This window comes from Dama dama, chromosome 17 (assembly GCF_033118175.1).
Source record: "Dama dama isolate Ldn47 chromosome 17, ASM3311817v1, whole genome shotgun sequence".
NCBI classification, from domain to species: domain Eukaryota; kingdom Metazoa; phylum Chordata; class Mammalia; order Artiodactyla; family Cervidae; genus Dama; species Dama dama.
Window position 1 is genome coordinate 62351119 of NC_083697.1, and position 27802 is coordinate 62378920.

Below are 27802 nucleotides of genomic sequence, written 5' to 3' on the forward strand. Positions count from 1 at the left end.
TTTGTGAGCTAACAACAACAACAAAATATAGAATACAAAAAAAAAAAAACCTTTATGTGCTGAAACATTCATTCCTGTTAGATTGCTTAATATTGAATCAGACTCTGCAGTTAAACTCTGAGAATCTACTCAGATAAGCAATTTTAGCCATATATTGACATTAGGAGATTAAGTTCCACCTTAACTCTCTGAAGATATTTTTCTTTCCTACATTCTTTTTTATTTCCTTTCCATTATGGTTTATCTCACGATATTGAGTGCAGTTGACTGAACTACACAGTAGGACCTTATTGCTTATCCATTCTATATGTAATAGTTTGCACCTGCTAACTCCAAACTCCCAGCCCATCCCTCCCTACTCCCTCATCTTTGTCAACTCACAAGTCTGTTCTCTTTTTGTTTTGCAGAAAAATTCATTTGTGTCATATTTTAGATTCCATATATTATTGCTGTTGTTCATTCGCTAAGTTGTTTCCAACTCTTTGCCACCCCATGGACTGAAGTATGCCAGGCTTCCCTGTCATTCACCATCTCCTGGAGTTTGCTCAAACTCATATCCATTGAGTTGATGGTGCCATCCAACCTTCTCATCCCCTTTTGATGAGACAACAGGATCCCCATCCTGTTGTCCCCTTTTCCTCTTGCCTTCAATCTTTCCCAGCATCAGGGTCTTTCCCGATGAGTCAGCCCTCTGCATCAAGTGGCCAAAATATTGGCGCTTCAGCTTCAGTATTGGTCCTTCCAAGGAATATTCAGAGTTGATTTCCTTTAGGATTGACTGGCTTGATTTCCTTGCTAACCAAGGGACTCTCAAGAGTCTTCTCCAGCACCACATTTCCAAAGTAAGTGATAATATATGGTATTTGTCTTCCTCTGACTTCACTTAGTATGAGAATCTCCAGGCCCATCCATGTTGCCACAAGTGGCAATATTTCATTCTTTCTTATGGCTGAGCAGAATTCCATTGTATATACACAGCACATCTTCTTTATCCATTCATCTGTTGATGGACATTTTGGATGTTTTCATGTCTTGGCAAGTATGAGGAGAGCGGCTATGAACCCTGGGGGTGCGTGTCTCGTTTTGAATTGTAGTTGGTCTGGGTGTATGCCCAGGAGTGGGATTTCTGGGTCACATGGGTAGTTCTACTTTTAGTTATTTGAGGACTCTCTATAGTGTTTCCACAACGGCTGCACCAATTTACATTCCTACCACCACTGTAGGAGGACTCCTTTTTTCCCTACACCCTCTCCAGCCTTTATGGTTTGTAGACTTTTTAACGATGGCCATTCTGACCAGCGTGAGGAGATACCTCATTGTAGTTTTGATTTACGTTTCTCTAATTAGCAATGTTGAGCATCTTTTCGTGTGCCTATCGGCCATACGTAATGCCTTCTTTGGAGAAATGTCTACCTTCTGCTCATTTTTCGATTGGGTTGTTTGTTTGTTGTTGAGTTGTATGAGCTGTTTGTATATTTTGGAAATGAAGCCCTCGTTGGTCACATCATTTTCAAATATTAATATTTTCTCCTATTCCATTGGTTGTCTTTTCATTTTGTTTATGGTTTCCTCTGCTGTGCAAAAGCTTTTAAGTTTGATTAGGCCCCATTTATTCATTTTTGCTTTCATTTCTGTTGCTTTAGGAGACCAACCTAAGAAAACATTGGTACAATCTATGTCAGAGAATGTTTTGTCTGTGTTCTCCTCTAGGAATTTTATGGTGCCATATATTCTGTTTAAGTCTTTAAGCCATTTTGAGTTTATTTTTGTTTATGGTATGAGGGTGTGTTCTAACTTCATCGATTTACATGCAGCTGTCCAATTTGCCCAGCACCACTTGCTGAAGAGACTGTCTTTTTCCCATTGTGAATTCTTGCTTCCTTCACTGAAGATTAATTGACCGTAGCTCTGTGAGTTTACTTCTGGGCTCTCTATTCTGCTCCATTGATCCACATGTCTGCTTTTGTGCCAGTACCGGTACCAAACTGTTTTGATCACTGTAGCTTTATAATGTTGTCTGAAGTCTGAGAGGGTTATGCCTCCTGCTTTTTGCCTTGTTTCGTTTTGTTTTTTTTCCTTGAGGGTTGCTTTGGCAATGCTGGGTCTTTTATGGTTCCATATAAATTTAAGGATTATTTGTTCTAGTTCTGTGAAAAGTGTTATGAGAAATTTGATAGGGATCACATTAAATCTGTAGATTGCTTTGAGTAGTAAGGCCATTTTAACAATATTAATTCTTTGAAAGATATTTTCCTATTTTTCAAAGTTAAGAACTGTCCTTTTGTTTATATGTAATTTTAGTGTAATTAATATTTATAATAACTCTTGACATCAGTGATAGCTATAAAAAGATGAACACCAAAAAGAAACAAAGGAAACATGTTATTATTAGATTTAAATATTCATATATTTCACTTAAATTCATTTTATTTTGGTATCTTTGAATTTTTTAAACACCTCAGTGCCGAGAAGAGGCAAGATTTATAGATGCAAGCAAATGTATGAACAACCAACCCAGATCCTCTTAAGCAATTTGTAAAATAGGAACAATCTATCTGTTTAAGAAAATACATCAAATCAGGATCTGCAATGTGGGACGGTGAGAGAAAGCATTTTCATCCTCAACCCTGTTTTTGGTACCTCAAAATCAAAATTTGGGGGCTACTGTAAGCTGTATAATGGTAGATAAACAAAGGAAATAAATGTTCTCTTGCTTTTTCCATGGTTTCATCAGCTTGTTTTTCATGACTCATAATTCCTTTCTGAAAAAACTCATTCCTTTGATCTCCTGGGTAAAATGAGTGCTGTTGAGTTAGTTCCCATCAACCAGTCAGCGTTCCTACTGGTTCTTGTTGTGCAGCCTCAGCTGTACCAAATATTTACCAGTTAACTCATTCCCAGAATAGAATTATGAGTACTCTTCAGGAGGGTTCAGTCCAAATTGCCCAGAGGAGTTCAGAAGGATAGTCTGAAGATTTAAGAAACAAAGGCAAATATTATTCACACAAAAATACTGCTGACCTGAAAATAATTAGTGGAAAAAATTTTAAAACCATTTGTTAAAACTATGTCTTATAAGAACACAAGAAAACTTCCTAAAGTCACTGATTAAAGGCTCTTTCCAATGCTTTCTTATGCCACGGAGCCTCCTTTATAGCCCCAAGAAGACAGTGTGCTAAGCGGTAATAAACTTCTCAGCCTAGAAGCCAGGAAACCTAGGGTCTCTTCCAGCCTCTGCCACTATGTTTTTGGGGCTTATTTTCCACTTCTATAAAATAAAAATGAAAGTGTTTACGCACTACTAGGGAAACACAGAAGTTGGAATTTTATTTCAGTAGTTGAGGGTCAATGAGTAGTTCTACTTTACAAATTTACATTCTCTCTTTTCTCATGTTCTGAGTGAAACAATGATTAGCCTGCTGGACTTCTGACTCAATCCCTGGAAACAGTGCCAAGAGATGAGCTGACATCTCAGGGCACATGTTATTCAACAGACTAAGAGATTAGTTTACTGGTCCTTACTAGACCTTGGAGGAAATAGTGATTTTATTTCATGCCATCTAATTCATATGAACCGATTTTAAAAGTTCTTCACATTCTATCTCCTACGTGCTACACGCATGGTAAGTCACTTCAGTCGTGTCAGACTCTTAGTGACCCTACGGACCGTAGCCTGCCAGACTCCTCTGTCCATGGGATTCTTCAGGTGAGAATACTGGAGTGTGTTGCCATTTCCTCCTCCAGGGGATCTTCCCAGCAATTGAACCCATGTCTCTTATGTCTCCTGCATTGGCAGGGGGCTTCTTTACCACTAGCGCCACCTGGGAATCCCTCTATCTGCTACATCCAGACAGAAATGCAACTTGGATCTATTTGAGTTTATAATAAATAGCCAAATCATCGATAAAACTGAAGCATCACTCACCGTGTATATTGATCTTGCTGATGCCCCGCGGAAGTAACTTCTAGTTCTGGTATTGGAGGAAGCACGTCCTTGACCAGAGTCGTCGGCAGCCTCTTGGTGGTCTCTGCTATTTAATAAGGAGAGCTGTTCTAGTCTTTATTTAGTCAACAGCAATGCAAAAGCAGACACATAATCTAATGTAGTAAGAGAACTATGCCCTGGGTCTAAACAGGATTTGGGCAGTTTCTACCACTCACTCAATTTCCTGTCTGCAACTCTGACACTTTTCACCCATTTCTCTCAACTTTGTATCTTTCCTTTCATTCCTCCTCTCCCACCGCCTTCTAGGCACAAGATCCAAAGTATAGTGAAGGAGGAGCAAAGTAAAGAAAAAACTTAAAGTACAACATCAAGTAGCAAGAAAAAATTTTTGGTTTAGAAAGTACACACATTTCCTTCTATCGCATATTGTTTAAATATGTCTCTAAGGAGAATATTAATGACATCCTTGATTTCAGGGACAATTTTACCAAAAAGCGAATTTACAGATAATGATGAAGTCTAGCCTGCTCTGCTATGACTCTATGACTTTATAAAATTCTCCCGATATTATCTTCAACTGATTTCAAGTAGGAGACAAAATTTTTTGTTCATGGTTCAACGGAGTCTCTCTCATTCCACTGGGGTCCTGAGTCTTGCTTTTCTAGTTTTTATATTGAAACTTGAGTTCTACATAATACCTGTGACTTTTTACATTTGCCTACTGGGTTATGGTCTTTTCTTCATGAATTATTAGAAGCTCCTTATAGACTAGGAAATGTTGCTCATCTCTGATGAACTGCAAAAAAACTTTTCCCAATTGTTTTTGCTGTGTACATTCTTTTACAGGTGGCCAAATTTATTAGTGATTTAACTGAGTTTTGTGTCATGATCAGTTTTGCAGTTCGTTATAAATGAATTCTACCATTGTTTCTTCTATTTTGTGGTTTCACGTTACCATTAAAGTCATTAACCTGTTTGAAATTTACTGCAGTGTTGGTGTGAGCTCTGGATTGAGTAAATTTTTTTTTCCTAAGTGATTATTCAGTTGTCCCAGCATCATTCATTCAGTAATTTTTTGTTTTCCTACTAATATGATAAGCCATTTTCATCATTTACTGAAGTCCTGAATTTTCTAATGTTTCACTGGCTCTTACGTTGGTAAGGGCCAACTGCACTCATGGGACTAGATCTATCAGCCTTATTTTTCTCTGAAAATTTTACACTGAAAATCCCCAGGGGTCTGTGGTTTTTGTCTTTTTAAACCTGTACTTCTCAAGGGTGGTTGTGGTGAGAAGAATTCTACAACAGCCCCCAAGATTCCCACTTCTGGTGTACATGCCCCCCTTTAATTCTCCTCCCTTGAGCATGGGCAGGACTGTAATAGGATCTCATTCCTGTGACTAGGTTACACTAAGATGAAGAGCTTTTGCAGCTTTTAACATCCCAAATCAGTTGATTTTGAGAGGATCTATCCTGGGTGGGTCAGAGTTGAAAGCCTTTAAAAGAGAGACTGCGCCCTCCCTGCCATCAGGGGGATCCCTCACTGGGCTCAAAGAAGCAAGCTGCCAGGTTGTGAACTGTGTGTGAAAAGGGTCCTAGAGCAGGGCTCTGGGGTGGCCGCTAGGACCTGGGCGTGGTGTCTGGTGGTGAGAGCCAGTTAAGAAGCCAGGGCCTTCAGTCTACATCCTCTAAGAAATGAATTCTGCCAACAACATGAACCAGCTTGGAAGGAAACCCTTCAGATGACAACACGGGCCAGCTCGCATATTGACTTCAAGCTTATGAGTCCCTGGAATGCAGCAGAACAGTACCCAAATTTCTGACCCACAGAAACTGTGAGATAATGAAGATATGTGGTCTTAAGCCACTAAGTTTGTGGTAATTTGTTACACAGCAATAGAAAACAAATAAAGTGATCAACAGAGTCTTGACCTGAAAATCCCCAGCAGTGGTAATTTAAAGTACAGGCTCTAGAATCCTGCCCCAGATCTATTGAATTGCCATCTCCCTTCTTAATGGCCTGGGGGGCCTTCGATAATTGATTCTGATGCACATTAAAGCTTCAGAATGAACTTCCATGTGAATAATTGTTTAGACATCTTTGACAAAGCATCCTTTTTTAATTTTTATTTTATATTGGAGTATAATTGATTAACAATGTTAAGTGTATGGCAAAATGATTCTATTATACATATGGATGTTTCTATTCTTATTTCAGGGGCTTCCCTGGTGACTCAGAGGTTAAAGCGTCTGCCTGCAATGCGAGAGACCCGGGTTCGATCCCTGGGTTGGGAAGACTCCCTGGAGAAGGAAATGGCAACCCACTCCAGTATTCTTGCCTGGAGAATCCCATGGATGGAAAAGCCTGGTAGGCTACAGTCCATGGGGTCACAAAGAGTCACTTATTCTTTTTTCAAACTCTTTTCCCGTTTAGGTTATTGCAGATTATTAAACAGAGTTCCCTGTGCTATATAGTAGGTCCTTGTTGGTTGTCTATTTTAAATATAGCAGTGTGTATATGTTAAACCCAAATGCCTAATCTATTCCTCCCCACTCCTTCTCCGCTGGTAAAACATCTGTAACCTTCCAAAATTTAAGATTTAGAGAGAATAATTTTTAAAGGTTAAAATCTCAAAAGAGCCTATTCATGGTACCAAATAATTATCGAAGAAAATTAACAGACTCCTTTTGGTTTGAAAGTCAAACTGCTCATCATGTGCTTATTTATTCGGTTTCCTGATATTTTATAGTATGGTATAACCATAATTCAGAAAGTCATTATTTGTCAAAATGACAGCTAGCTCAAAGTAACTCTCTGGTGGTACATTATCTTCTATGTCTCCTAGTATCCAAAGTCATGTAACTTGTATGCTAATAGGAAAACTTCAGAAAAATTGATTAAAAGGTAAAAAGGTGGGATATCTGTCATTTTAATACCTTCTTCAGAATAGCTATAACAGGTGATATTTTTTCTAGTTTTACACTGAGAAATAGCTTCTTTCAAATCATATTCATTCAGCAACACTACTTAATGCAGCAGAAGCAGTCTGAAATATTTTAAAACTTCATAAAGGTCTTTTCATGAATTTGTCAAATCTCTGAACCAAACATTTCTTTGACTTTTTATAAGAGCCTCAGCGGAGCCTAAAAATTTAGAAAGAACCCTGGTCTGAGTTTTGACCTGACTGAATCTAGTGAACAAAGTGGATTTCCAACAGTAGAAATTTTGATTAAAAATAAACCTACATGCCTTATGTTCTCAAATAAAGCCCCTATCACTACACCCATGATAATGGCCAGGTGGACCTCTGATGTTTCCTCTTCTCCTTTTTAAAAATTTTTATCACTTTTAAAAATGCTTCATATCTGTGATATTTAGTCTCTAACCTCCACTTGTCCTTCCAAAGTAATTCTTGATTCCCACTGAGTGACAGAAATTTATGAGGTGTTTTCTTCGCTTTGTTCCTGATGATTTTCATGTGAAAGACAGGGTCCATCTCCCACACTGAAGAAACATCTAAAACTTTCCCTTCCTAGGCAGGCTCTCTTGGCTACTAAGGGAATCTGCCACATCAATTTTTTATCTTCTCTTCTCAAAAGTACTTTTTCAGCTAAATTGTACTTGGTTACTGAATTGGAAAGCCAAAAGAAAAAACAAGGAGAACAAAACAAATTTAGCTGTTCTATGACCCCCTGTGACCTCTACTTCCCCAAAGGAGAATGTACCCAGTTTTGTTGTAATTCCTCATTTGTCTGCCTCATATGTACAAAGTTTGTATTTTTTGCTCAGTTTATTCCCCAGAACTCCATCTTGGAGCGTGACACATAATAGGTACTCAATAAATACCTGTTGAATGACTGAAAGAAAGTTATTTAACTTATTTGTGCCTATGTTTCCTTAAAAAAAAAAAAAAAAAAAGGCTGTGGGTTCAAGCTGAACAAAACCTCTCCACCCAGGAATTTGGAGATAAGGAAAACAAGAGTGCCCTGTGAGAGTTAATCTATAAAATCAACCCATAACCAGAGCACAAACATGCAGAGTTATCTTCAGAAATTACCCCTAGGCTAAAACCTGTTAAATGTTAAAAGCGCTGTGTGAAACGAGCCGATTAGGCTTCCTCTAAAACAGGGGATAAGGCCTCTGAAACCATGTTGGCTAAAGAATCCACTGGAAGACCTGGCAAACAAGCCTTGGCTGTGATTTGACTTCCCACGTGGTTCCAAGAAGACAGAACACAGGTGTGTGCTGTCAGAAGCGTTTTGGTCCGTATTTCTCTCAGCTGTGTTTTCTCCTTGGGAATTAACACTCTGGTCTTCTGGTTTTATCGACTGTTGGTGTGAGCTGGGTTACGCAACATGGACCCTGCCGCCATTGCAGGAGGCTGAGCCCAGAGGCCTGAAGGAAGGCACTGGCCCAGGTAAGTTACCTCTGTGACCCTGTGTGGCTTTGGCGGGCAGCAGCCCGCCCGGGCTCCGGCCTCACCGGCCACGTTCCTTCAAAGCGGACCAGGTACGGAAACGGAACCATCGAGATGGTTTCCTTGTGACTTTGGCAAAACTAGTGTGGCTGCCTGAAGGAAAATAAAGGTAAAAATGAGGCAATAAAGGTATACTTTGATGTACTTTGAAAAATAGAAAGGACTGCTAACTGCACCACAAAGTATTTTTACCAGCATCTTTTAAAGTCCACTGGAGGACACTGCTCAAGATTTAGCGGGACCTGTGTATGCGCTCAGCAGGCACAGGCTGTGGTTAGCTAACCTCCGAAACGATGACCTCTGTGCTTCCTTCTCCTTCGCACTTTGAGAGATCCAGCCACAACTTTGTGGAGATAATGGCAACAAATGTCTAACCTGTTCCCCGCAGAGTACCCAGTTTCCTCATAAGAGCCTCTCCAAAAATGGATGAATTCAAGTTAATCCTCACAGATTACTTTGGGCAAGATAGATGTGGACGTTCTCAGATGGTTCAGTGATTCTTATTCAGTTCTCTAAGCTGGCTTCAAAAAAACCTTTCCGTCTTAATTTCTTCTTCTAATTCTCATCAGTTCAGTTCAGTTGCTTCGTCGTGACAGACTGCAGCACGCCAGGCTTCCCGGTCCGCCACCAGCTCCTGGAACTTACTCAAACTCATGTCCATTGTGTTGGTGATGCCATCCAACCATTCATCCTCTATCATCCCCTTCTCCTCCTGCCTTCAATCTTTCCCAGCATCAGGGTCTTTTCCAATGAGTCAGTTCTTTGCATCAGGTGCCCAAAGTACTGGGAGTTTCAGCTTCAGCATCAGTCCTTCCAATAAATATTCAGGACTGATTTCCTTTAGGATGGACTGGTTGGATCCCCTTGCAGTCCAAGGGACTCTCAAGAGTCTTCTCCAACACCACAGTTCAAAAGCATCAATTCTTCAGCACTCAGCTTTCTTTATAGTCCAACTCTCACATCCATACATGACCACTGGAACAACCATAGCTTTGACTAGGTGGACCTTTGTTGTTAATGTAATGTCTCTGCTTTTTAATATGCTGTCTAGGTTAGTCATAGCTTTTCTTCCAAGGAGCAAGCATCTTTTAATTTCATGGCTGCAATCACCCTCTGCAGTGATTTTGGAGCCCCCCCCCCCAAAAAAAAATAAAGTCTCTCACTGTTTCCACTGTTTCCCCATCTATTTGCCATGAAGTAATGGGACTGGATGCCATGATCTTAGTTTTCTGAATGTTGAGTTTTAAGCCAACCTTTTCACTCTCCTCTTTCACTTTCATCAAGAGGCTTTTTAGTTCTTCTTTGCTTTCTGCCATAAAGGTGGTGTCATCTGCCTATCTGAGGTTATTGATATTTCTCCTGGCAGTCTTGATTCTAGCTTGTGCTTCATCCAGCCCGGCATTTTGCATGATGTACTCTGTATATAAGTTAAATAAGCAGGGTGACAAAATATAACTTTGATGTACTCCTTTCCTGATTTGGAACCAGTCTGTTGTTCCATGTCCAGTTCTGACTGTTGCTTCTTGGCCTGCATACAGATTTCTCAGGAGGCAGGTGAGGTGGTCTAGTATTCCCATTTCTTGAAGAATTTTTCAGTTTGTTGTGATCCACACAGAGGCTTTGGCATAGTCAATAAAACAGAAGTAGATGTTTTTCTGAAACTCTCTTGCTTTTTCTATGATCCAATGGATGTTGGCAATTTGATCTCTGGTTCCTCCGCCTTTTCTAAATCCAGCTTGAACATCTGAAAGTTCATGGTTCACATACTGTTGAAACCTGGCTTGGAGAACTTTGAGCATTACTTTGCTAGCATGTGAGATGAGTGCAATTGTGCGGTAGTTTGAGCATTCTTTGGCATTGCCTTTCTTTGGGATTGGAATGAAAACTGACCTTTTCCAGTCCTGTGGCCACTGCTGAGTTTTCCAAATGTGCTGGCATATTGAGTGCAGCACTTTCACAGCATCATCCTTCAGGACTTGAAATAGCTCAACTGGAATTCCATCACCTCCACTAGCTTTGTTCATAGTGATGCTTCCCAAAGCCCACTTAACTTCGCATTCCAGGATGTCTGGCTCTAGGTGAGTAATCACACCATCATGGTTATCTGGGTCATGAAGATCTAATTGTCATAGGAATATAGAATTTCAATATTGCTGTGCATCATTCTGACCTTTCCATCACATGAAAACATGGGCACTTTTGTGCAAGCCCAAGATAGCTAGTAGCCTTTTAGGGCTAATAGAACCAATTATGGTGCCTTAAAATATATTTCCATTATTCCAGGTGCCAACTCCCTACTATGTTCAAGGCTCCATCTGTTTTTATTAACAGTGATCCTAAAACTACTCAGCTGTTCCAAATCTGGCCAGTGAGAGAATCAAATGTGGATGGGGGTGGTGCGGGAATGACTGCAGAGTGATCTAGAATTAGCAATTAAAGAGGGAAAAAAGCTTCTTGAACAGACAGGTGCTAATATTCTGAGCCACTGACTCAGTGTCTGATTCATTGACACTGCAGGTATCCTTAATACTTCAAGGAATGAAACCAATGAAGTGTTTAACCATTCTCCTTTTGTTACTTTGGGTAGGCATTATCAAAAGTTATAGTTTCAGAGGGAAAGGTCTTTGTAAGATGATGCCAGCCATTCTTTCAACATAGACCACACAGGGTTGTATTTATTTCACAAATATTTATTGGGTACCCATTATGAACTCTACTATGAGCTGGGGGTGTAGCAATAAGTATTATCAGATAGTGTCCGGATCACAAGATGCTAACTGGTTCACAGGAGAGACATCAGTAAATAATAACGGAAACATAAAAGAACAACAGTGATAATTGCCTCAAAGAAAGATATGGAGACAAGTGCTCGGGCCTGGTGCACTGGGAAGACCCAGAGGAATCGGGTGGAGAGGGAGGTGGGAGGGGGGATCGGGATGGGGAATACATGTAACTCCATGGCTGATTCATGTCAATGTATGACAAAACCCACTGAAATGTTGTGAAGTAATTAGCCTCCAACTAATTAAAAAAATAAAAATAAAAAAAAAATTAAAAAGAAAAAAAAAAAGAAAGATATGTTATGAGGGTGTAGCTTACTTGGTCCACCAAATCTGAGACACTTCCCTGAGAAAAGGGTTAGTTAAGCCAAGATTAACAAGATTAACTAAAGGCAGGGTTGGAGTTAATCAGACAAAGGCAGGGTGGGAAAGGGGAAGGTTTGCAAGGGAGGTGGCAAGTGGGGGTAGGATGGGTCAGGCAGGGAAAGTTTTTGCAAAGATGAAGATATTTATCTGCAAAATGTTTTACCGTTTTTTCCAGACCTGGCACAAATGGCTGTCACATAAAGTCATTCAGTGATTGGAGTAAATCATCTTATTTAGCCTATGGATTCTTCACTCTTACGAATTTCCTCCTACATGTAGAGTCACCCTCTGCTTCTTGATCTATTCTGTAACCAAGCAGATGGCTATAACCTTTACTGTTTTATGAACCCAAATCTGTATTTTAAGAGTCATAAATATTATAGTTAAGCAAGTAAAAATTAAATTTTCATGTTATCTTGCTTGGTTGCTGGACATCTGGTACCAGTAATTTATCTTCTGCATAAAATTGAAACCTGCTTTTTCTTTATACTGGCCTTAAACATGTTGCAAATTATAATTTTGCACTGCCATCAGTTTTATTTGGGAGTAATATATATTACAAGGTCATCTGCCTCCTTTTGGCATTTAGCAATTCTCATTCATGATAAAATTCCATTTTCTTTGCTTTGTGGTTCTTCAGAACCCACCCACATTAACTGTCAATGCTGAAATGTTATTTTGAGGATGACTCACACCGTCTCACACAAGATCCTGCTACATTATAGAGAAAATGTTTCATCTCAGTTTCTAGCTCTTTTACATCTAAAGACTGAGAAGAGTTTTGATCTGAACCAGCAGTAAACTTCCCGGTTCATCATTGCCATTAAGTGATGTGCTGGAAATTGCAACCACTGGTTAGAACCGAGTCTGAACCCTGGCCCTGCTAGGATCTGGCAGTGGGTCAGTTACTTTAAACTCTCTTACCTTCAGTTTTTCTCATCAGGGAAAAAAAGTGAGGTTCTTATGAAATGATACAAAATGATGTGTGTGAGAGTACTGTGCACATCAAGGGGGTTACTGAGTTTGTATAGTTTAATTAGCTCCCCTTCTTCCTAAGGAACCAGGGGTTGAAACTCCTGAATGGTGGCCTCAGCTCTGTGAAGGTAGAGACTGCTCTGTGGTACGACCACTGTGTCGGCGATGCTTAGCACCATTTCTGGCCCAGAGTAAGTGTTCAATATATTTTGGTGGAATATTTGAAAGTGAAGAATTTGAAGTTTTAAAGATCTGACCATTTTTGATAGACATAGTGTGGAAAGAGATGATAGGACTCCCTTGGCCGACCCATGCAGTGGAGGAGGCTCAACTCCTAGGAACCTGCTGTTGTGTGCGTAGATATTTATTTGTTGGCTGTCCAGTATGTGGCCATCTCTGGGGCACTCTCAAGTATGCAGGAAGTTAGAGGGGCAGGCATCCCCTCTCCCTGCCTCCTGGTACCCAGAGTACCAGTCTGTGCCTTCATTCAGCCAACCAGATACCCCTCCGTGGGGCTTGTAATCCTGGACAGCGATGGAGAGCGGCAAGGTGGTCAAAGGGGAGCTCTATCAGCAGAGGTATTCTCAACAGACCATTCCTATAGGGAACACCAGCTGTGTTTTGGCAGCCTGTCCTCCCTCAACTCCTACACAAGCTTAGATTCCCTAATGTTCTTGTTGCTTCCATAGGTTCTCTACTGGTTTTCCCATAGATTTCCCTTCTGCCAAATCAGCCAAGTTGGTTTCTATTGTCTGCATCCATGATTCAGATACATTACCCTGACCTTCATCTCCCAAGGCAGTCAACTCATTAAGCACTGTTTTTATGGATGAATCTCCAAGTTACTTTTGCATGGTTCTCAAAATTTCTTCAAAATGTTTTTTTATTATCCTTTGATATCCTTAGCAATTCTACAAAGTACATTTTATGTTCTTTAACGAAGCGAAATTATGTTCCCTCGATCACTCCGTCTCTCCATTTGTTTTCACCTTTCCCCACCCCCAAGGTTCATTTTTCATTCAACTGCTCCTTTTATTCTACACTCATTTCCCCTTAGGGTTTGTGCAATTTAATAAGCTTTTACTGTGCATGAACTACATGCCAGATACTAGGCTAGGGACAAGAATCCAAAGATGAATAAGACAGAGTCATCACCTGTGTGAAAAGAATATAGTCAAGTGAATGAAATGTAAAATAGATGAATGCCAAGGCAGACAACAGAAGGCATCACACTTCCCCCAAGCAAGGGAGAAAATATCAGAGACACATAGAAGCTTGAGAATTGATTCTGTATGACTGCTCTTTCTATAGCAATGAGGCTTATTTATTTCACCTGTGTTCACTGTGCCCCCCCCCAGCACGTGCCAGGCCCCGTGCAGTGCGAGGGTGTTATTTCTCTCATCATCTTGAGGGTGTGAGCTATCTATATCTCGGTGTGTATGTGTATCACAATACTTACTTTGTAATACATGAACAACTGAAGAGACCTTCTGGAACATACAGGCAGGGCTGACAGCAAGCTGCTCTGCTGAATGTGACTATAGTCACTGCTCTCTCTGAACTACATTTTTTTTTTCTTTTTCACTCATGTTACTGCTTCTCCAGAGGATCATGCTGGCACATTTTTTCCCTTAGATTCTCACTGTTGCCGATCATCCATCATTACAAAGAGAGGCCTTAGAAACAGCACTCGGGGGAGACGTTATTTCCTTCCCATTTCTCTCTCAGAAAGAGCAACTTATCATGGGAGGGGGAAAACTGCATTTCGGTTAAAGGAATATTTATAACAAGAAAGCATCTGCTTCTTCCTCCCTTTAAGATGCTAAGCTTCCAAAGACCTCTTGTTTTTAAAAAAGGCCATCACCCCTTGGCCCACTCTAAACATTAATATTATATGCCTGGTAATAAAGTCAGAGGATTTTTAATGAGAACCATTAAAGGGAAAGGATGGCCGAGGCAGATTTCTCTGGTGCATGAAAATCACAGGCTCATAAATAGAACCTGTGAGGTGAGTCTGTGGTTAGCTAGTACTTTAAATTTGTGCTTCCCCCGATTATATGGGTTGACAGGGGAACTACTGACTTTTTCTCAGGCAAGGCTACAGGGCTCAGAATTATGACTTAAAATGAGAAAGTACCAGAATTTCTAAGTCAACCCAAAGCCCAGAGGCACTGGGTTAAAACATGCCTGGCCCACGAATGGCAGGCACAGGCATTGGGTGAGAAGGGCAAGCAGAGGCTATGCCACAAACAGACATTGCTTCTGCCATTTGAAACCACCCTATGTTATCTATTTCATTCATCAAACAAAACTGGCACTGACCGCATGCAGTTTTCATCCACCTTCCCCTCATTTTTGTTGTTGTTGCCCAAGTCACCCAGCCCTGTCCGGCTCTTTACAACCCCATGGAAAGCTAAGAAAGCTAAGAAAGTTCCCAGAGCATATTTTCCAGTGAAATGCTGTGCAAATCTCCATGTGGTTACAAATGTAGCTGTAGTGAGGGCTCCGGCTTTGGTTTCATTTTTGAGAATTGTTTACACAGCAGACATGAAGCTTCCTTATCTAACTTCTCACGAAATGTGAAGGCGTCTGCCCCCTGGCTGTGCCCCAGGAGCCGTGGTAACACCAGTTGTAATTCTGTGGTTTTCTGAGTCGAGGACATTGTTTCTCCCTGATGAAGAAGTTCTGCCCATGTTGTATTCTCCCTCGCTCTCTTTAGTATGGTTTGACAATTTGAATTCAGAAAGAGGCTTCACAATTAGAAGAATGAGATTGAACCACAGCATCTGTGCGCACAGCCCCCTCAGCTGCTCTAGTTAGGATTCCCTTATTCCGTTTCTAGCTCTCAGGAGAGGACAGGGGACTTTTTAATTGGGGCTATTAGACGTTCTCTTTGTACAATGACACCCTCTGCTAAGTGAAGGCTCCAGCAAAACCATGCCCACTCTGCAATTACTTCTTGCAATTCCAAGGAATAATGGTATCTTGTCTCATTTAAAAATAAACCTGAGTGCTCGCTTCGGCAGCACATATACTAAAAAATTGGAACGATACAGAGAAGATTAGCATGGCCCCTGCGCAAGGATGACAAAAAAAAAAAAAAATCTGAGGCTTATTCCTTATTGCTTTCTCTCCTCTGCCGACTCACATGAATTTCTTCTTGCCAATTAAGCCAACTTGCCATTATTTAAGGAGGTAGTTTTTATCATGACTGTCCCCTGATAATAAGACACATTAAACTGGATTTCATTTGCTCATGGCTACTTTCTTCCAGCTACAAGACTAATTTAAATGAGCTCAGATCACTTTATCTTGTGTCTATGGTTAAATGGTGATGCATTGGAATTTCATAGGCAGTGCTCTCTCTGGATATCACAGAACTCACCTGGAATAACCCGCACGTTCAATGTTCGTAGTTTCTCAGAATCACTTCCTCGTAAGAGGACAGATGGAGGTTTGTATTTATGACCTATTCCAAGAAAAGATATTAAATATTTAGATGATAAGCAAGCATATTCTTAATATATATTCCCCATGTTGGTTCCAAGGATTACCAAGGAAAATGGGCCATTCATAGAAGAGCCTGGAGTAATAAGACATTGAGCTTTTTCTTATTGTTATTTTCCATTAACAAGTAGATACTTTCTAAAACCAACAGCTTCTCCACTGCCATAAATGCCATTGTGCATCTATTCTTATATGCAGAATATTATTTTTTTATGTATAATAGATATGATATACAGAATATTTGACATATATTTAATATTTAATGTCCTAAATGGCATGATAATTTTCACTACTTCATATGTTGGATTTGCAAGGCAAGCTTTTGAAAGCCAGTAATCCTGTCATTTAGGTAGATGTTCCTAAAAATATAATGTCACTCCCCACTATTGATCTCTTTCTAGACATTTTCTCTGTCTGGCTTCTATCTTTCTCTTTTCTAATATGTAAGTTGGCTTAAAGCTCAACATTCAGAAAACTAAGATCATGGCATCCAGTCCCATCACTTCATGGCAAATAGATGGGGAAACAGTGGAAACAGTGGCTGAGTTTATTTTTCTGGGCTCCAAAATCACTGCAGATGGTGATTGCAGCCATGAAATTAAAAGACGCTTACTCCTTGAAAGGAAAGTTATGACCAACCTAGACAGCATATTGAAAGCAGAGACATTACTTTGTCAACAAAGGTCCATCTAGTCAAGGCTATGGTTTTTCCAGTGCTCATGTACAGATGTGAGAGTTGGACTATCAAGAAAGCTGAGCGCAGAAGAACTGATGCTTTTGAACTGTGGTGTTGGAGAAGACTCTTGAGAGTCCCTTGGACTGCAAGGAGATCCAACCAGTCCATTCTAAAGGAGATCAGTCCTGGGTGTTCATTGGAAGGACTGATGTTGAAGCTGAAACTCCAATACTTTGGGCACCTGATGCAGAGAACTGACTCATTGGAAAAGACCCTGATGCTGGGAAAGATTGAGGGCAGGAGGAGAAGGGGATGACAGAGATTGAGATGGTTGGATGGCATAACTGACTCAATGGACATGGGTTTGGGTGGACTCTGGGAGTTGGTGATGGACAGGGAGGCCTGGCATGCTGCGGTTCATGGGGTCGCAGAGAGTCAGACACGACTGAGTGACTGAACTGAACTGACTCATTCATAGAAAAATAGATCAAGAAACTCAAAACTATGCACTATTGCAAATGACACACATTTATTTAAAATAATAAAAAAAACTAGAAAGACCCTGGGTCTTAATTCTAATTCTGTTATTTTATTACTGTATTACTTTGGACAACACACTTAATCTCTCTGAGCCTCAGAGGTTTTTTTCGTCTTTAAAATAAAAGAAATAGAACATGTCCTGTCTGTACACTTTGAGAATCTAGTTTAAAAAAAAAGCTCATGGGAATGCTCTGCAAATGTTTATTCTACAAATGAAGAATATTGATGATATTACTGACCATATATTATTGGTCAGTAATAATAATAATATGACCACATATTATTATTATGTGTTTAGGACCTCATATACTAATGTACTGATAACAAGACGATATGAAACTGTCCTCAGAAATATCTCCAACAAACACTTAGCCGAAATAATGACACTTTCACTCAAACCTAGAGGCAACCATTTGCTCTGCCTACTAACATGGCCTTGCCTGGTAAAGAACACAAGAGTTTTGGGAAATACTACACTCAGCACAATACTACTATCCTTTATTGAGAACTACTTCCTATGTAGTCTCTTTAGTTCAATCCTTACCTCAACCCTGTGTAAGAACGGTGATTAATCTCATTTTACAGAGGCGGAAAGGAACACTCAACCATGGTAAGTAATTTTCACAAAGTCACATAAGTAGTAAGTAGTAGCACTAGGATTCTAACCTAAGTACCTGTCTCCAAAGCCTAATCTTGTACTGATACATTTTATACTATGTTTAAGAGACCAACCATCAGGTTTAATATTTAATAAGAAACCATCAGGTTTAATATTCAGCCAGTATGTGCATGGGTACACACCATAGGACCGCAACAGTAATTGACAGTCACTGTCCATTCTGATAAGTAGATGCCATTGTCATACTTAATCAGTTGTTAATTCTTTTTAAATATCATCCCTACTATCCTTATTTCCAACTACACATCTTAGTGCTTCACAGTCAAAAATCTACTTTCTCCCCCACACTTATTATAGATTGACTCTTGTTCATGCTCATCACCTAGAGCCTACAGCTCAAGACCTCCAATTCTGAAATCCTTTATCACCATTACCTATTCTCCTTCCCCTCTTCTGCCTCACTTACACCAAGCTCTGCTCAATCTCCAGTCCACCAACTCCTTCCAATTAACCCAGCCTTTCCTCCTCCTCCTAACCACCTGTCTGGGCTGGAGAAAAACACAGGAAACTCCGTGAGTGCTGGCACCTGTCTTATCTATATTTATGTCCCTTGAGTTACCCAGAATCACCACTTAAACACACAGATGCCCAGTAAGTGGTAAATTGAACCAAAAAAAAAGAAATGGAGTCTACAGATAAGATTAGGGACTTCTGGACACTAGATAAATTATCCCAAATAATGAATTTTTCAGTACTTACTCTGCCATTTCTGCACTCTTCTGTGGCCTTCAAGTATTTTGTGGATAATGAAGATGAGCAAAACTATACAGACTAATAGAATTAGAACATACCAAGTGATCTTCATGGAACAAATAGAATCTGCAAAGAAAAATGTAGCAAAAATACAGTAAAATGGGATGCACCAGATAAGAGGCACCATGGTGATACAGCTGGATTCTACAGTATATCCTGTCCACAACTGAGAAATTGAATACATAACCATCACAGTCACAGGATCACCTGCTTTCCTGAGTTCTTTTCTAACATACTAAATTAAGAAACGTGGCCAAGTGGTTTCCAGGGATCCGCTTATTGATAGTTTCAAAATTCGGGAATTAATTTCACTTCCAGGTTATGTCGATGCTAGTTTTGCTGTCACGAGGTTGGAATCACAAGAAGAAGAATACCAGCATCAGAGCCACTTGTGATTAACAATTTGACCCTGGGCCAAGCAGCCAAAAAAACATTCCCTCAAATCAAAGATGCAATGAGTAAGATGAGGATGGGGAAGAAAGGGAAAGACAAAGAAAGAGGCTGGATTGAGGCATGTAAGAGGCCTGCTGCTGATGCTGCTGCTAAGTCGCTTCAGTCGTGTCCGACTCTGTGTGACCCCAAAGACGGCAGCCCACCAGGCTCCCCTGTCCCTGGGATTCTCCAGGCAAGAACCCTGGAGTGGGTTGCCGTTTCCTTCTCCAATGAATAAAAGTGAAAGTGAAGTCGCCCAGTTGTATCCGACTCTTAGCGACCCCATGGACTGCAGCCTACCAGGCTCCTCTGTCCATGGAATTTTCCAGGCAAGAGTACTGGAGTGGGGTGCCATTGCCTTCTCCGTAAGAGGCCTGAGTAGATGATTAATCAGACTTTCTTTCCACAGGGGCTCACATGGCAATGATCAGATCAAGTGCAGGCATTAGTTTCAAACGTAGTTACCTTTGCCCAGATTGAATAAAGACACAGGTTAAAAAAAAAAAAATTGTTCATTCAAATGACAGTGAGGCAACAAGGAAGGAAAATCATCATCAGTGATAGCTTAGCAAGATCTCCTTTCATCCCATAAATACACACGGGCCAGTAGACCCTGGAATCAGTAACTTAAAGGAGAGTGACTTTTTTATGCCCAAAACACCATTGCCTACTGACATTCTAAACCAACCTATGTACCCTCTTCCTTGCATGTAAATCACAGGTAGTACTCATTCACCTTAACAGGATATATAACTTGTTTTTACCCTTGGGTGACTGTCCTTCTGGGGCTCATGATCTGGGTATCCCTTTCACAGGCCCTTCCACTCCGTGTGCGTTTGTCCATTAAATAGTCAACATTTATTTAAAGAAGAGGCTGAATGGAGCAGGTAGTGGTTGACTGGATGGCAGCACTCAGCCTCCCTAGTATCATTCCATGCTGTTTAGTAACCAGACTTGCATTCCTCACTCAGCAAAGTAAAAGCATGCAGTTAACTGGCATAGAAGATGTACAGTACCAGCAGGCCAAGGTGGGTCCAATAACAAGGTGTCATTGGGCAATGATCAGCTATGAGAAAAGAACTGTGCATTCACCAACATCATACTGCAATAGCAGGATATACACAGTTGGGACCAAGCGAGCCAGTGTACCCACCAAAGTACCAGTGAGAACAGACGAGTGTGTCTCCCTACACTCCATGTGGCCCCCAACCCCATCCCTGGAACCATCTTGGAGAGGACCGAGGGGAAATGGATAGGCATCTGAAAAAAAAATCTAGAGACAGATTAAATTATTGTTTCAGAGTAAATTTACCAGACTAAACTAAACTTAGCTTCCCCTGCCCACTGGCAGATAGAACTTCGAAAGGAGATCAAGTTAGTCTTTTTACAGCAGAATAAAACATAAATAAATTTCCACTCTTCTACACATGGCAAAATAGGTATACTTTTTCCCAAGTACAAGACTACATAGTTGTATACCACTGATAACTTCCTGACCTATGTACCCAAAAAAGCTGTCAATTACTACTTCATTTTGGAATTTATGAATTTTCCATTAACACAAAAATTCTCAAAATAATATGGCAATGGTTATTTCTTCTTAATGTTTTAGAAAATATAAAAAGCAACTAGATAGATACATAAGTGGACATTGAAATAAATATGTTTTAAATATCTGTCATCCAAACCTCTCTATATTTCAGATTTCATCATAGTCACCTTCTCTATATGGCCTTTTCAGAACCTCCACCCTGATTCCCCTACCATCTGTTCAGATTTTCTCAGATCCTCTCCCACCCTCCCTACACATACACCTTGAAGTACCCTCTAAATGCAGAGGCTGTAGGGCCTCAGGCAAACTAACTCACAGGAGAAATTTATTTGAAGTCTTATGTTTCACTTTAAAAATGCATATGTATCATATGTTTGTGTTTGCTTTAAGATAAATATAATATTTTTAATGGCCTCTAAAATGATTAAAGCCTTAGAAAAGCATTCTAAGGCAATTTGAAACACTTCCATATATTTGGGACATCAGAAAACAGAGTCAATTATTCTAACATAGCACCTGTTAACACCAATGACACTTACTTGGCCATTTACATTTCTCTGTATCCTCAGGACCTGGCATGCTGCTTGGCATACAGCAAGCACGCATTAAATGGTTATATCATGAGATGCTCTTCAAGAGTAGAGTTTATGGATCAAGGGAGGGCACCTTGCTTAGCAGTAAGGATCAACTGTGACATTATGTATAAAATCACTAATAAGAACATAATGTATGGCATAGGGAACTTAATGAACTGTGGCGTCCTGAATGAAAGGGAATTTCAAATGGGAGGGGATATATGCATAGTTATGGCTGATTCGCTTTGTTGTATAGCAGATACTAACACAACATTGTAAAGTAACTATACCCCAATCAAAGTTAATTTAAAAAAGAATCAATTGTGTTAATTCAGAATAGGGTGACTAGGAAGGTAATCAACCTTAAATAGAATTAATATATATGTGAGTTTTATCTTCCAGACTCCTACTTTTCCCTCGGAGTCCTCCAGTAACTCAAAATGCTTAATCTATGCCCCACCTATCTTCACAGGAGTCCATCAAAAATCCCTTTTTCTCAGGTCTGTTTCTCAGCTCTAAGAGGGGACATGTTAAATCAATTCAAAATTTAATAGCATATCACAATGTACATGTATATTTACATTTAAAAAGAAATCTCACCCTTTAATACACAAGCGTGATAGTATTACTTCAAACACAGCTAATAGGCACTTCCAGAATTTATCCTAGGGCAGAGGGTCTTTGTAATGTTCCTCAAGTAACAACCCATAGATGCCCCCTTTTCCTCTGAGTACAGCTGTGCTCCACAAAAAAAACACATTTTAAAAGAAAAATAAACAGGTAAAAGGGCTAACCTTCTTTCCAGCCTTGTTATTTCATAAATAAAATTCCTCAACTATTCGACTTAAAGTGAAGCTTACATAGTAGCCCTTACTTAATTTTGTGTCTGTATTCTACTCTCCTTTTCCCTCTAATTTCCTTAAAAACTTACTTTTTGCATCCATTTCTAAGTGGAAAGAAATGTTTATACAATTATGTGGGTGTTCCATAGTTCTACAAGTACGGTTTACAGATGTTGCCTCGGTTGGATCTTCCTCCTCGATGGCTGACCTTCTAGTGTGGGTTTTTAGATTACAGGTAAGATTATATTCCTCTAGGTGGTCAACGGTAGGAGTTACAGTGAAGTTAAAATGTTGACAAGGTGAGTGAAAATCATTTGACTTCACTTCCATTGATCCTCTCATGATAAGAGCTAGAAAGAGATTAAGAAAATGTTATTCACACACACAAAAACAGTAGTAGGTAGTAAGAAAACACAGACAACTCAAAGCTAAATCTCTTCCTATACAATAAGAACAGAGTAAAAACAAGAAGTTATCAGCCTAAAAGTAACAATTTCTGTGCTTACATTTTTTTAAGAGTGTGAAAACCAGGTGAGTTTGAAATATACTTGGAGCCTCTCAAAGAAAAAAAACATTTCCCTGATGACTTGTGGGACAGATTATATTTACCAAAATGGTCACAGCATTATTTCCCATCCCACATTACACTAGTTTGCTAGGGTTGTCATAACAAAGTACCATCAACTGGGGGACTTACACAACAGAAATGTATCGTCTCACAGTTCTGGAAGCTACACTTTCAAGATTCAAGTGTTGACAAGGTTGCTTCCTTCTGAAGGCTCTGAGGAAAAAATCTGTCCATCCTTCCCTTCTAGCTTCTGGTGGTTTGGTGGCCGCTTTCAGTATTTCTCGTCTTATAGAACATCACCCTGATCGCTCTCAAATTCCGCCCCCCCCCCCCACCCGCCCCGCTTTTTTTTAAATCAGGATGCCTGTCATATTGAATTAGGGCCCACCCTAATGACCTTATCCATGGGTTTCCCTGGTAGCTCAGACAGTAAGGAATCTGCCTGCAATGCAAGAGACACAGGTTCAATCCTTGGGTTGAGAAGATCCCTTAGAGAAGAGAATGGTTACCCATTCGAGTATTCTTGCCTGGAGAATTCCATGGACAGAGGAGCCTGGCAGGCTGCAGACCGTAGGGTGGCGATGAGTCAGACACGACTGAGCAACTAACACACTAAACTGAACTACTTCCATCTGCAACAGCCCTATTTCCAAATAATGGCACATTCTGAGATCCTGGGGTTAGAACTCCAATAGAATTCAACCTGTAACACACATGTTAACCTAAAACTTTGCCACTCCACCATAAATAAATGAAGTCCAATACTTTTCCCCTTGAATCTCTGTGGAAGGATTTACCTAATTGTAACCAATCAAATGCAGAGAAAATTACATCGTATGATAAGGCCAGAAAATACAAAGCAATTTCTACCTTGTTTTTGGATCCCTAACCGTGGAGCCTTGGGCCACTAAGTAACAATGACTTAAAGCCACCATGCTGTGAGGAAGGCCAAGCTAGCCCAAATAGAAAGACCACATAGAAAGACTCTGAGACTACATGGAGAGAGAGAAATGCCCCGCTTGCCCGTAGCTGCTCCAGCCCACTCCTGCGTTAGCTCCAGCCACTGTCTAAGTCCAGCAGTGTGAAATGCTTCAAGCCAGAAATGCCCAGTTATGCCCATTCTGAATTCCTGACCCAGAAAAAAAAAAGGAAGGAAAGAAGAAAGAAAAAAGTTAAATGCTTGCTGTTGTTAGAGCCGCTCAGTTTGGGGGTGATTGCTACACAGCCATAGTAACTAGAAAAACTTATCGATGCACTGCTTTACTTTTCAAGGAGGCAGAGAAGTAGACTCTGTGCGCTTCCAATTTTTAAAACACTTCATTGTTCTCTGTCATGATGAAGGTATTTCCCCAATTTGCTTTCTGGTGAATTTGACCTAGAAGCCTGCAATCGTTACAGTACTACTTGAATGTGTGTATATGTGCTTAGTCGCTCAGTCATATCTGATTCTTTGGGACCCCATGGACTGTAGCCTGCCAGGCTCCTCTGTCCATTGGATTTCCCAGGCAAGAATACTGGAGTGGATTGCCATTTCCTTCTCCAGGGGATCTTCCCAGGGATCGAATCACTGTCTCCTGTGTCTCCTGTACTGTAGGCAGATTCTTAGAAAAAAGACTTACCTATTGTACTTTATCTCAAGTCAATGCCAAGAAATTTTGTTCCTATTTTGAAAGAATGGGGAAAATGCCAGTATGGGGGGACCCAGCAAGCAATCTCACTGAATAGGTATAAGCACTAAATTTGATGCTTGGGCTTGGGGCCACCAGTATATTTTATAGCTGTAAATTAATTATTTAATTTCTCAGTGATAATAAATGCAAGGTTTGGTTAGATATTACGGATTATACATAGTTATTTTTTTTATTTGTTTATTCATTCATTAAACAAATATCTTTTAAGTGCCTCAGCTCAGACATTAAATATCATAGTGAACAAAGACAGGATTCCAGCCCTTGAGAGGCTCGGTGGATAGTTAAACAAGTAAAAAGACAATTTGTATACAGTGGATGGATATTAGACAGGAGTAGGTACAAATGCGTTGAGGATTCAGTGACTCCTTGGGGAATCCAAGTATGATTTTATATGAGAACAAGATTCTACAAGTTTACTTAGAATTTTATCAGTACTTTTGAAGACGGCATGCTAAATAATCCTTTAGCCATCAAATGTACATTGATTATAGCTGCATGTTGATTGTATTTTAAGAATGGATATTTTGTTTTTGATAAATCAGAGTAAACCAAGAACAAGTTACTGTCCCAAAGCCTGTAAGTCATTCATTGAGCACCACACAGCTGAGTGTTTCAGGGCCACTGGACTTAAAATTGGAATATATTATTAATACTTTTTTTTTCACATAATAAGGTTATTTATCCTTGATAAATTTTGTTCTCACTTTTCTTTCGCATTTACCTTTTGATGTTTGTTCCTGAAAAATAAAATCAGTGTTTCCTTTGAACTCACAAGCCAAACATGAAAAGCATGTCCTGAGTTCACTTGTGATATCTTGGCAAATCCTGGTGAAGTTTTGAAAGCTGGAGTGACTTAGAAAGATTCCCGTAATAGTCTGAGTTTCTCCTAGTGGTTGCAGAAAGGTCACAAAAGAAGAATTTGTAGAGAAGAATGAATAGCTGAAATTCTGTTGTAAATACACTTCCAGACATGATAGTTCCAACATGTTTCCTACAAAGAAAAAAAATTTTTGACTATGAAATTTTGAGGTTTTGGCATTCAGATAAATACCCAATATGCTCCTCAGTTATCTTAGGCAGATGAGTACATTTCAGTTTATCAGCAGCAAGACTTTGTTTTCACATGAAACAATAATATCTACTCTAAATATTTAGATATTTAAATAATATCTACTCTAAATATCTAAATATTTCTTATTAAAAATTTGTCAACATCCCCTATTAATTTTCAGAGAAGAGAAGTCTTTGTTGAGGAGTTCTTGGAAATCCTAGCATTTTAACCACTTTTCTCTTCTAGGAAAGTTTTAATGGACAAACCTATTTCCCTCTGAATCCATCTGTTTCAAAATAGTCTCACATGAATTGCATGGAGTTGAACAGGAAATGGAAAACTTGAACAGAATCTCTACTGGTTTCTGAAGGCTGCTGTAACAAATGAATACAATCTTGCTGGCTTAAAACAAGAGAAATTTATTCTTTTACAGATCTGAAGGTGAAAAGTTCAGTGACAGTTATACTGGTCTAAAACTCAGATGTCCGCAGGACCACACTCCCTCTGAAGACCCTAAGAAAGAATCTGTTCTTGCACCTCTTCCAGTCTGGGGAGACTGCTGGCATTCCTTTGCTTGTGACCACAACACTCATCTCTGCTTTCATGGTCACATTGCCTTCTTCTCTAGATCTTCATCTTCTACTCCTCTGTCTGTATCAAATCTCCCTCTGCGCCTCTCTCATACAGAAACTTGTGGTTGGATTTAGCTCCCACCTGGATATGGCAGGATAATCTCCCCATCTCAAGATCCTAAAATTAACCACATCTATAGAGACCTTTTTTATTTATAAGGTAACTTTTATAGGTTCCCAGGAACTGACACCTGATATCTTTGGGCAATCATTACTCAACCTACTTGAATCTCCAAAGATGAAATTTAATAGATGATATCATAATTTTTATATTTTATCTGCAGACAAGTATCAGATATGGAATTAATGGTCTAATAGAAAGAAGACTGATTTTAAAGCAAAAGACAAAAAGACTCTAGTGCTATATCTGTTGTTAACTGAGATGCTTGAACAATTCACTTCATCTCCACAAGTCTCATTTTCTTATTAGCAAAATGGAGATAATAACCAGATCCTGCTAATCTTGTGGGGTTATAGTAGCATCAAATGATACAATATATATGGAAACAAATATATGTTATTAAAATACAAGCCCATATCCCAAAGTAAAAATTTTAAATTTATCCTTTATTTATGATGGATTAAAATTTAATTAAAGTAATTAAATGTAAAGTAATTAAAGCTCACCATGTAAGAATTGGGAATCCCTACATAGCAGTAATGATGAACTAAGGAATAGGTAACCTCTCTTTCAGATATTCTCAGTTTGACAGCTATTTACTAGGATGAGAAAATATTAATAACTGACATGCTCAATTCCATCTTTATGTGTCTTTCTTTACCATTTCTCATAATGATATGGGGCAAAATACATTTTTAAAATTTTCTAAATAATATGGAACACAATGAAAGAATTGCTTCATTTTTAAGAGTGATTACTCCTAGTCATACATCCTGATTCAAACTTAAAAGAAATTGAAACTATTGATTGATATTAAGGCACATTTTTTTTACTTGTAGAATTTGTACTTTGATCATAATTTCATAATTGTTTCATTACTGATGATTATATTTTGATGATTTAATAAAGGCTCATTTACCAGTGTTTGAAATTGTTTCTGTAATATTTCACAGGTAATTTCCAGCTTTAAACACATTTCATACTTGAGTTGCTATAAAAGTTTTGGGAGGCAGAGATTGTACTTTACTCAAATATGCAGTTTTGTTATGTTTCAATATATTTGTAAACAAAGCTATAATCAAATTAATAACTAATTAAAAAAAGAACTATCTTCAATAACAGTTTCCCAGTAAGACGATAGGAATTCACTATCTGATGCAAATCAGTAGTCTATGGCTTTTCTGTATTACTAAAACACATGTAAAACTTATTTCTTGCCATCTTTCCATTTTCCTCACTGATATTTTTCATCTTATGAAATTTTCAACTTCTTGAACTTATATTCTTATAACTTAGAAGGGAGATAGAGAAATTTTTACTGTCAATATTGCAGTCTTCTTATCCAATAAATGACAAACTGGGCTTTCTAGAATTGATGGTATATCCTTTATATTTGGCTATGAGGTCATTTTATGATGGGTTCCTAATCTTAGTTTTAAATAATTCAACTAGGAAAGAAATAAATACAGGACATATCCTTCCCCAGTATAATTTTAAGAAATAAATGAATTCTACTCAATCATTTTTGTTATTAGGTAGGTTATAATCTCATCTTCATAAACAAGGATTTATGAATTTAACTACTGCTATTAATATTGCTGTGAGTCAGACATCTAAATGCTCACTTCCAGAGATAGA

At 39.2% G+C, this 27802-nt stretch overlaps 1 protein-coding gene and 1 non-coding gene across 3 annotated transcripts in view; one reads left to right on the forward strand and one right to left on the reverse strand.

Annotated features, from left to right (window-relative positions):
* Nucleotides 1–2393: 2393 nt before the first annotated feature.
* Nucleotides 2394–27802, reverse strand: part of TMEM156 (transmembrane protein 156) — a 37733-nt gene continuing 12324 nt past the window's right edge. Inside the window, exons 2-7 of one of the 2 annotated variants that reach the window (XM_061164570.1) lie at nt 25082–25351; nt 22191–22451; nt 18647–18766; nt 15931–16014; nt 3926–4028; nt 2394–2968 (exon numbers count right to left, since the gene is read on the reverse strand). In XM_061164570.1, coding sequence (XP_061020553.1) covers nt 2956–2968; nt 3926–4028; nt 15931–16014; nt 18647–18766; nt 22191–22451; nt 25082–25351 — 851 coding nt within the window. In that variant the 3' untranslated portion in view covers nt 2394–2955. Of the gene's footprint in view, nt 2969–3925; nt 4032–15930; nt 16015–18646; nt 18767–22190; nt 22452–25081; nt 25352–27802 lie in introns of both variants that reach the window. The other variant, XM_061164569.1, reaches the window with a different exon arrangement.
* On the forward strand, nt 15556–15665 carry LOC133071988 (U6 spliceosomal RNA). The gene has a single exon (XR_009696601.1). It is a non-coding gene; the product is annotated as a U6 spliceosomal RNA (small nuclear RNA).